Below are 11230 nucleotides of genomic sequence, written 5' to 3' on the forward strand. Positions count from 1 at the left end.
AGTGGTAGAAAATGAATGGATGGATGAAACCACGCCCTTATGGTGTCATGACACCGTTATAATGTCACAAAGTAATGATGCCACGCCATTATGATGTAATGATGCCACACCATTATGACGTCAAGGAACCATGCCGTTATGGTATCATAATGTCACGTCTATATGATGTCATGGCGCCACACCATCATGACGTTATGACGCCACACCATCACGACTTAAAGGCCTACTGAAATGAGAATTTTCTTATTCAAACGGGGATAGCAGGTCCATTCTATGTGTCATACTTGATCATTTCGCGATATTGCCGTATTTTTGCTGAAAGGATTTAGTAGAGAACATCCACGATAAAGTTCGCAACTTTTGGTCGCTAATAGAAAAGCCCTGCCTTTACCGGAAGTCGCAGACGATGACGTCACCCGTTGATGGCTCCTCACATCCTCACATTGTTTTAATGGGAGCCTCCAACAAAAAGAGCTATTCGGACCGAGAAAACGACAATTTCCCCATTAATTTGAACGAAGATGAAAGATTCGTGTTTGAGGATATTGATAGCGACTGACTAGAAAAAGAAAAGAAAAAAAACGCGATTGCATTGGGACGGATTCAGATGTTTTTAGACGCATTTACTGGGATAATTCTGGGAAATGACTTATCTTTCTATTGTGTTGCTAGTGTTTTAGTGAGTTTAATAGTACCTGATAGTCGGAAGGGTGTGTTGAGGCCAGTGTCTGATGGAAGTCGACGGCAGCTGTACGGACGGCACAAGCTCAGCTGATCCCCGGTAAGAGGCGACTTTTTACCACAATTTTCTCACCGAAAACTGCTGGTTGACATTTGGTCGGGATCCATGTTCGCTTGACCGCTCTGACACATCGTAAAATAAAGCCTAGGGGAATTTTATAGCTCGGTTGGTAGAGTGGCCGTGCCAGCAACTTGAGGGTTGCAGGTTCGATTCCCTCTTCCACCATCCTAGTCACTGCCGTTGTGTCCTTGGGCAACACACTTTTCCCACCTGCTCCCAGTGCCACCAACACTGGTTTAAATGTAACTTAGATATTGGGTTTCACTATGTAAAGCGCTATATAAATATAATTCACTTCACTTCACTTTAAACAAGGAATCACCGTGTGTTCGTGTGGCTAACGGCTAAAGCTTCCCACCTCCATCTTTCTACTTTGACTTCTCCATTATTAATTGAACAAATTGTAAAAGATTCAGCAACACAGATGTCCAAAATACTGTGTAATTATGCGATTTAAAGCAGACGACTTTTAGCTGTGTGTGTGTGCAACGCTGTTATTTCCTAACAGTCCGTGACGCTTCCAACAGGACACTTCGCGGGAAATTTTAAAATTGCAATTTAGTAAACTAAAAAGGCCGTATTGGCATGTGTTGCAATGTTAATATTTCATCATTGATATATAAACTATCAGACTGCGTGGTCGCTAGTAGTGGCTTTCAGTAGGCCTTTAATGACGCCACACTATTCTGATGTCATATTTACGTTGTGCCACACCATTATAATGTTGTGTTGTCATGGCGCCACACTATAGTGATGTCATGGTGGGGGTTCACAGGAGGGTGCAGGAGGAGCTCCTTATGGGCAAGTTGGCGGGCAGCTTGACGTACTGCTGCCTGAAGCTGTTCCTCTTGTTTTGTAGAAACGGTCCCAGGTTCTGCAGCTCGTCGGCGGGCGGCATCAACTCAGACATGGGGTTTCCCTGGGCCGCGTCCGGCTTGGCTCCTTTGTTGTTCTTAGTCTTTTTGGATTTCTCCTTTTCCTGAAGCTCGCCCGAAGTGTTGAGGGGCTCGGTGGCGGCCTCCTGCGGCGGCACGGCGTCCGGAGGGAGGTCGCTGGGGCTGGGCTTGCCCTCCGCCTGCTCCTCGCCGCCACTGGCGGGGACGCAGGAGTCTGTGCGCTTGGCGCAGGTGCTGGTGGAGCTGAAACGAAAACGAATTGGACATAAAGACACTTTACATTCCTGAAACAAGAATGTATTGTGGGGCAAAAAAAGTATTTAGTGCAAGTTCTCCCACTTAAAATGATGACAGAGGTCTGTAATTTTCATCAATAAATCAATCATCCATCCATCCATTTTCTACCGCTTATTCCCTTTCGGGGTCGCGGGGGGCGCTGGCGCCTATATCAGCTACAATCGGGTGGAAGGCAGGGTACACCCTGGACAAGTCGCCACCTCATCGCAAGGCCAACACAGATAGACAGACAACATTCACACTCACATTCACACTCTAGGGCCAATTTAGTGTTGCCAATCAACCTATCCCCAGGTGCATGTCTTTGGAAGTGGGAGGAAGCCGGAGTACCCGGAGGGAACCCACGCAGTCACGGGGAGAACATGCAAACTCCACACAGAAAGATCCCGAGCCTGGATTTGAACCCAGGACTGCAGGACCTTCGTACTGTGAGGCAGACGCACTAACCCCTCTGCCAATCACTAGTGTCTCAAAGGGCTGCACAAACCACTACGACATCCTCGGTAGGCCCACATAAGGGCAAGGAAAACTCACACCCAGTGGGACATTGGTGACAATAATGACCCAGTGGGACGTCGGTGACAATGATGACTATGAGAACCTTGGAGAGGAGGAAAGCAATGGATGTCGAGCGGGTCTGACATGATACTGTGAAAGTTCAATCCATAATGGATCCAACACAGTCGCGAGAGTCCAGTCCAAAGCGGATCCAACACAGCAGCGAGAGTCCCGTTCACAGCGGAGCCAGCAGGAAACCATCCCAAGCGGAGGCGGATCAGCAGCGCAAAATCCGGCATCGGGATGGAGGGAAGTGGTGTTTTGTGGGGATTAGCCTTCTGCTTTGTTTTCAGCCCCGCTGGACATCCGCGTTTCCGATCACGCCGCTGGCGTCTGCTCCGTAGACGGCCCCCGCTGCTCCTATACTCCCCTCGTCATACTCATCATACTCATCAACTGTGAGAGTCAGAATGTGGGAAACAAATCCAGGAATTCACATTGTAGGAATTTTAAAGAATTTATTTGTAAATGATGGTGGAAAATAAGTATTTGGTCAACCATTCAAAGCTCTCACTGATGGCTCAAAATCTCCCGATACATGGCCCCATTCATTCTTTCCTTAACACGGATCAATCGTCCTGTCCCCTTAGCAGAAAAACAGCCCCAAAGCATGATGTTTCCACCCCCATGCTTCACAGTAGGTATGGTGTTCTTGGGATGCAACTCAGTATTCTTCTTCCTCCAAACACGACCAGTTGAGTTTATACCAAAAAGTTCTATTTTGGTTTCATCTGACCACATGACATTCTCCCAATCCTCTGCTGTATCATCCATGTATCCATTTTGGTATAAACTCAACTCGTCGTGTTTGGAGGAAGAAGAATACTGAGTTGCATCCCAAGAACACCATACCTACTGTGAAGGATGGGGGTGGAAACATCATGCTTTGGGGCTGTTTTTCTGTAGGATTGATCCGTGTTAAGGAAAGAATGAATGGGGCCATGTATCGTGAGATTTTGAGCCAAAACCTCCTTCCATCAGTGAGAGCTTTGAATATTTGACCAAATACTTATTTTCCACCATAATTTACAAATTCCTACAATGTCAATTCCTGGATTTTTTTTTTTTGTTCACATTCTGTCTCCCACAGTTGAAGTGTACCTATGATGAATATTACAGACCTCTGTCATCATTTTAAGTGGGAGAACTTGCACAATCGGTGGCTGACTAAATACTTTTATGCCCCACTGTATGCATAAAGTGTATAAAATGCAGAGAAGATCTACTTCATTATCTTCTCACCCATTTGAACTTTTGTCCTCCGAGTCCTTCTGCTCGCTGCTGTATCGCAGCTCAGCTGGAGTCTTGAAGGAAAGATCTTTCTTTCCCTTCAGCCAGTAAGTCTTCATGTAGCCTTTACCCTACAGCACATTAGCAAATATACGTTAGCCCTGGGTTTTTCAACCTTTTTTGAGCCGAGGCACATTATTTGTGTTGAAAAAATACAGAGGCACACCACCAACAGAAATCATTAAAAAAGAAAACTCAGTTGACTTAACAGTAAAAAAATCGTTGTCGCAATTGTTGGATATGACTTTAAAGGGGAACGTTATCACAATTTCAGAAGGGTTAAAACCAATAATCAGTTCCCAGTGGCTTTTTCAAAATTTTACCCATCATGGAATATCCCGAAAAAAGGCTTTAAAGTGCCTGATTTTCGCTATTTGTAAATCCACCCGTCCATTTTCCTGTGACGTCACATAGTGATGACAATACAAACAAACATGTCGGATAGCACAGCGAGATATAGCGACATTAGCTCGGATTCAGACTCGGATTTTAAGCGATTCAACAGATTACGCATGTATTGGAACGTATGGTTGGAGTGTGGAGGCAGATAGCGAAAACGAAATTGAAGAAGAAACTGAAGCTATTGAGCTATATCACGACGGACAAAGGAACCGACGACGAATTCGGCGATCGCCTTCTAACCAACGATTGCATCTCTTGACCACTGGAGCAACTTAAATCCGTCGATTGGTATGTGTTTGTTTGGCATTAAATGTGGGTGGAGGGAAAGGCTGGATGCAAATATAGCTACAAATGTACATGCAGCTAGCCTAAATAGCATGTTAGCATCGATTAGCTGGCAGTCATGGCGTGACCAAATATGTCTGATTAGCACATAAGTCAATAACGCCAACAAAACTCACCTTTGTGATTTTGTTGACTTTATCGTTGGAAATGCGTCTGCTTTGAGTGTCGCAGGATATCCACACATCTCTGTCGTAGCATCGCTATCGTCGGTAAAATGTGCAGAACCAACGAGGGACGTTCGCATTTTTGATACTGGTGCAACTTGAATCTGTCGATTGGTATGTGTTTGTTTGGCATTAAATGTGGGTGGAGGGAAAGGCTGGATGCAAATATAGCTACAAATGTACATGCAGCTAGCCTAAATAGCATGTTACCATCAATTAGCTGGCAGTCATGCCGTGACCAAATATGTCTGATTAGCACATAAGTCAATAACATCAACAAAACTCACCTTTGTGATTTTGTTGACTTTATCGCTGGAAACGCATCTGCTTTGAGTGTCGCAGGATATCCACACATCTCTGTCGTAGCATCGCCATCGTCGGTAAAATGTGCAGAACAAACCAGGGACTTTCGCATCTTTTGACCACTGGTGCAACTTGAATCTGTCGATTGGTATGTGTTTGTTTGGCATTAAATGTGGGTGGAGGGAAAGGCTGGATGCAAATATAGCTACAAATGAGGCATAATGATGCAATATGTAGCCTAAATAGCATGTTAGCATCGATTAGCATGCCGTGCTAATCGATGCACACTCCACGTAAGTCAACTTGAATCCGTCCCTGATCGTGTTGTTACACGCTCCGACAACATGATGTCTCCAAGGTACGGGAAAACAGTCGAAAAAACGGAAAATAACAGACCTGATTTGACTTGGTGTGTGTAATGTGTTTGAGAAAATGGCGGATTAATCCCTTTTGTGACGTCACGGGTGAAAGGTCATCGCTCCGACAGCGAACAATAGAAAGGCGTTTAAATCGCCAAATTCACTCTTTTAGAGTTCGGAAATCGGTTTAAAAAACAAATGGTCTTTTTTTCTGCAACATCAAGGTATATATTGACGCTTACATAAGTCTGGTGATAATGTTCCCCTTTAAAGCATATCCAACTATGTATCACTATAGCTCTTGTCTCAAAGTAGGTGTACTGTCACCACCTGTCACGTCACACCCTGACTTGTTCGGACGTTTTTGCTGTTTTCCTGTTGTCTCGCGCTCCTATTTTGCTGGCTTTTTCTCTTTTTTTTGGCAGTTTCGTGTCTTCCTTTGACCGATATTTCCCGCATCTACTTTGTTTTAGCAATCAAGAATATTTATGTTGTTTATATCCTTCTTTGTGGGGACATTGTTGATAGTCATGTTCGGATGTACATTGTGGAGGCCATATTTGCGCCGCAGTAAGTCTTTGCTGTCGTCCAGCATTGAGTTTTTTTCATTTTTCTAGCCGGTTCTTTTGTTGTTTCGTTCTGCATAGCCTTCCCTAAGCTTCAATGCCTTTTCTTAGGGGCACTCGCCTTTTGTATATTTTTGGTTTAAGCATTAGACACCTTTTTTACCTGCACCCTGCCTCCCGCTGTTTCCCACATCTACAAAGCAATTAGCTACCTGCTCAAACCTACTGATATGTAAGACCGCACCGACACTCAACAACACATCATTTGCAAAATAGAATTACTGGTTTGCAAAAAAATGTTTTTAACCCACATCAGTGTAATTAGATAATCTCCCACGGCACACCTGACTGTATCTCACGGCACACTAGTGTGCCGCGGCACAGTGGTTGAAAAACACTGCGTTAGCCAATGCATTCACCGCAGTGAACTTCTTTTTAAAGTTAAAGTGCCACTGACAGTCACGCACACACTAGGTGTGGCGAAATTAAATTATTCGACCCATCCCTGTGTTCACCCCCTGGGAGGTGAGGGGAGCAGTGAGCAGCAGCGATGGCCGCGCTCAGGAATTATTTTGGTGATTTAACCCCCAATTCCAACCCTTGATGCTGAGTGCCAAGCAGGGAGGTAACGGGTCCCCATTTTTATAGTCTTAGATATGACTCGGCCGGGGTTTGAACTCACGACCTACCGATCTCAGGGCGGACACTCTAACCACAAGGCCTCTGAGCAGGTTTTACACTTGAAATGCTACTTCAAACTTTAACCAATCTTCCGTTATAAAGATTAGAGCAAGGAGAAGGTTGTTGCCTTGACAAAGATTTTGCCCCTCTCTTCTATGCTGTAGGGCTCGTGTTCCAGGTGGTCTTTGGTGGTCTGACTGATGTGTATCTGCATGCCCTGCACACACACACACACACACACACACACACACAAACACAATTACACTAGATCTCCCTCTCATTATCCATTTAGTCCAGGGGTCACCAACCTTTTTGAAACCAAGAGCTACTTCTTGGGTACTGATTAATGCGAAGGGCTACCAGTTTGATACACACTTAAATAAATGGCCAGAAAAAGCCAATCTGCTCAATTTACCTTTAACTATGTTATTATTAATAATTAATGATATTTATCTTTGTGGAAACACTGATCATCTGAATGATTTCTTACAATAAATATATATAGAAACGGATACATTTAAAAAAAGGGGTATTTCTGTCTGTCATTCCGGAATGTCTTACATTTTTTTTCCTTCTACGGAAGGTTTTTTGTAGAGAATAAATGATGAAAACACTTAATTGAATGGTTTAAAAGAGGAGAAAACAGGGAAAAAAAATGAAAATTACATTTTGAAACATAGTTTATCTTCAATTTCGACTCTTTAAAATTCAAAATTCAACCGAAAAAAAAAGAAGAAAAATATTAGCTAATTTGAATCTTCTTGAAAAAATTAAAAAGATAATTTATTGAACATTAGTAATTTTTCCTGATTAAGATTCATTTTAAAATTTTAATGACATGTTTTAAATAGGTTAAAATCCAATCTGCACTTTGTTAGAATATATAACAAATTGGTCCAAGGTATATTTCTAGCAAAGACAAATCATTATTTCTTCTAGATTTTCTTCAAAAATTTTAAAATAAATTCAAAAGATTTTGAAATAAGATTTAAATTTGATTCTACAGGTTTTCCAGAATATTTTTTTATTTTATTTTAATCATAATAAGGTTGAAGAAATATATCACACATATTCTTCGTTGAAAAAACAGAAGCTAAAATGAAGAATTAAATTTAAATGTATTTATTATTCTTTACCATAAAAATAAAAAAAAATTACTTGAACATTGATTTAAATTGTCAGGAAAGAAGAGGAAGTTATTTAAAAGGTAAAAAGGTATATGTGTTTAAAAATTCTAAAATAATTTTCAAGGTTGTATTTTTTTCTCTAAAATTGTCTTTCTAAAAGTTATAAGAAGCAAAGTTAAACAAATAAATGAATTTATTTAAACAAGTGAAGACCAAGTCTTTAAAATATTTCCTTGGATTTTCAAATTCTATTTGAGTTTTGTCTCTCTTAGAATGAAAAAATGTCAAGCAAAGCGAGACCAGCTTGCTAGTAAATAAACAACATTTAAAAAATAGAGGCAGCTCACTGGTAAGTGCTGCTATTAGAGCTATTTTTAGAACAAGGCAGCGGGCGACTCATCTGGTCCTTACGGGCACCGGGTTGGTGACCCCTGATTTAGATCAATCATGTTAGCATGTAGCATGTTTAGCTGTACAAAGTGAGTATTTAAGGTTAGTGGAGTCACCACGCCATTGCTTTCCATCCTGGAGGCCGTGTTCACGGTGTCTCCAAAGAGACAATAGCGAGGCATCTTCAGACCCACCACGCCGGCCACCACCATTCCCGAGTGGATCCCTGCGGCAAGTTTCATTCAGAACTAAAAACTCTGACAGCAGTGACCCGATCCACACAGAAGTAGTCGGCCCACTCACCCACTCGGATCTGAATATTGTCCCCGGTGGACGGGTCCTTCAAGTGGTCGATTGAGCTCAGCATGTCCAAGGCCATGTCGCAGATGTGATGGGCATGGAACGTGGTCTTGTTGGGAACGCCTGCCACCACCATGTAGGCGTCACGGATTGTCTCCACCTGCACCCGAGGGAGTGAGAGCATTTTTTTTTTGTGTTTCCACAAAGTTGGGGCAAAGAAGTGTTTAGTCAGCTACCGATTGTGCAAGTTTTCCCACTTAAAATGATGACAGAGGTCTGTAATGTTCATCATAGGTACACTTCAACTGTGAGAGACGAAATGTGGGGGAAAAAATCTAGGAATTTTTAAGAATTTATTTGTAAATGATGGTGGAAAATAAGTATTTGGTCAACCATTCAAAGCTCTCACTGATGGAAGGAGGTTTGGGCTCCAAATCTCACGATACATGGCCCCATTCATTCTTTCCTTAACACGGATCAATCGTCCTGTCCCCTTAGCAGAAAAACAGCCCCAAAGCATGATGTTTCCACCCCCATGCTTCGCAGTAGGTATGGTGTTCTTGGGTTGCAACACGGTATTCTTCTTCCTCCAAACACGACGAGTTGAGTTTATACCAAAAAGTTCTATTTTGGTTTCATCTGACCACATGACATTCTCCCAATCCTCTGCTGTATCATCCACGTTCTCTCAGACGGGCCTGGACATGCACTGGCTTAAGCAGGGGGACACATCTGGCTCTGCAGGATTTGATTCCCTGTCGCCGTAGTGTGTTACTGATGGTAACCTTTGTTACTTTGGTCCCAGCTCTCTGCAGGTCATTCACCAGGAAAAAATCTAGGAATTTTTAAGAATTTATTTGTAAATTATGGTGGAAAATAAGTATTTGGTCAACCATTCAAAGCTCTCACTGATGGCTCAAAATCTCACGATACATGGCCCCATTCATTCTTTCCTTAACACAAATCAATCGTCCTGTCCCCTTAGCAGAAAAACAGCCCCAAAGCATGATGTTTCCACCCCCATGCTTCGCAGTAGGTGTGGTGTTCTTGGGTTGCAACTCAGTATTCTTCTTCCTCCAAACACAACAAGTTGAGTTTCTACCAAAATGGATACATGGATGATACAGCAGAGGATTGGGAGAATGTCATGTGGTCAGATGAAACCAAAATAGAACTTTTTGGTAGAAACTCAACTGTTCGTGTTTGGAGGAAGAAGAATACTGAGTTCTGCCCTCACTGAATGTGTTGAGGTTAGACAGCTAACAACCAATCCGGGACGTTCTAATAAAGTTCCAAAGCAGATTAATCTATTTAGGCTCTTTATTATTGTTGATCTTGCTTTGTCTTGCACTGGATTTTTATTTGTATTATTATTATTATTATTCTTGTAAAACTGAAATACACACAATGACAATGTATAAGCTGTATGCTTCAACTAACAAACTGAAATGTAAGACACAATATGTAAACATTAGCTTTACACAAACATACAGCATTATTACCAAACAAATACTGCTGAGGGGTTGAAACTATTTCGATGGTGGAAATATGCCGTTTTAAATCCTCAAACATTCATTAAAATAGTGCACAAAAATCGTTTTTCAATACTCATCTTACTAACAAATTTAGCCTCTTTCCACTTTAGTATTGTAGACTGTAGTAATATAGTTTATTATAGGTATAGATGTGCTTACTCACAGTAGATTCCTTAGTCACCTTTACTGACGACAGGGGCGATTTAGCTCGGTTGGTGCCAGCAACTTGAGGGTTGCAGGTTCGATTCCCGCTTCTGCCAACCTAGTCACTGCCGTTGTGTCCTTGGGCAAGACACTTTACCAACCTGCTCCCAGTGCCACCCACACTGGTTTGAATTTAACTCAGATATTGGGTTTCACTGTGTAAAGCGCTTTGAGTCACTAGAGAAAAAGCGCTATATAAATCTAATTCACTTTACTTATTGAGTTACATAAACAAGTTAAACAGTTTACTTACAGACTTATCTTTTCCAAGGCTTGTAAGAGTTAACACAACTCGTCTACTTCTCATTGTTTGTGAACTGAACTAACATCGTAAACCAGGGGTGCCCACACTTTTTCTGCAGGCGAGCTACTTTTCAATTGACCAACTCGAGGGGATCTACCTCATTTATATATATCATTTATATTTATTTATTTATGAAAGAGACATTTTTGTAAACAAGTTAAATGTGTTTAATGATAATACAAGCATGTGTAACACATATAGATGTCTTTCTTTCACGAAGACAAGAATATAAGTTGGTGTATTACCTGATTCTGATGACTTGCATTGATTGGAATCAGACAGTAATGATGATAACGCCCACATTTTCAAATGGAGGAGAAAAAAAGTTGTCCTTTCTGTACAATACCACATGAAAGTGGTTGGTTTTTGGCATCTAATTCATCCAGCTTCCATACACTTTGCAAGAAAAACATTGGCGGCAAATTCCGTAGCTTGCTTGATTGACATTCACGGCACCCGAGGGTCTTGTGAGATGACGCTGGCTGCTGCCAGTTCATTATTATGAAAAAATGACAGAGAGGAAGGCGAGAAACACTTTTTATTTCAACAGACTTTCGCGCCGTCCCTTCCGTCAAAACTCTAAAGGCCGACTGCACATTTCCTATCTTCACAATAAAAGCCCTGCTTCATGCTGCCTGCGCTAACAAAATAAGAGAGGGATCGCTTGTGCACGCCAGTTTTCCGAGACTCTGTATTTAGTTAGCGCA

General features: G+C 42.0%; 1 protein-coding gene across 1 annotated transcript in view; it reads right to left on the minus strand.

Annotated features, from left to right (window-relative positions):
* Window positions 1–1467: 1467 nt before the first annotated feature.
* The window catches only part of LOC133539661 (soluble guanylate cyclase 88E-like), a 35576-nt gene continuing 25813 nt past the window's right edge, over window positions 1468–11230 (minus strand). The window contains exons 12-16 of the mRNA XM_061881723.1: window positions 8484–8640; window positions 8297–8406; window positions 6791–6880; window positions 3796–3914; window positions 1468–1941 (exon numbers count right to left, since the gene is read on the minus strand). Of these exons, the coding sequence (XP_061737707.1) occupies window positions 1572–1941; window positions 3796–3914; window positions 6791–6880; window positions 8297–8406; window positions 8484–8640 (846 nt within the window). The 3' untranslated portion in view covers window positions 1468–1571. The remainder of the gene's footprint in view (window positions 1942–3795; window positions 3915–6790; window positions 6881–8296; window positions 8407–8483; window positions 8641–11230) is intronic.

This window comes from Nerophis ophidion, linkage group LG21 (assembly GCF_033978795.1).
Source record: "Nerophis ophidion isolate RoL-2023_Sa linkage group LG21, RoL_Noph_v1.0, whole genome shotgun sequence".
Taxonomy (NCBI): Eukaryota; Metazoa; Chordata; class Actinopteri; order Syngnathiformes; family Syngnathidae; genus Nerophis; species Nerophis ophidion.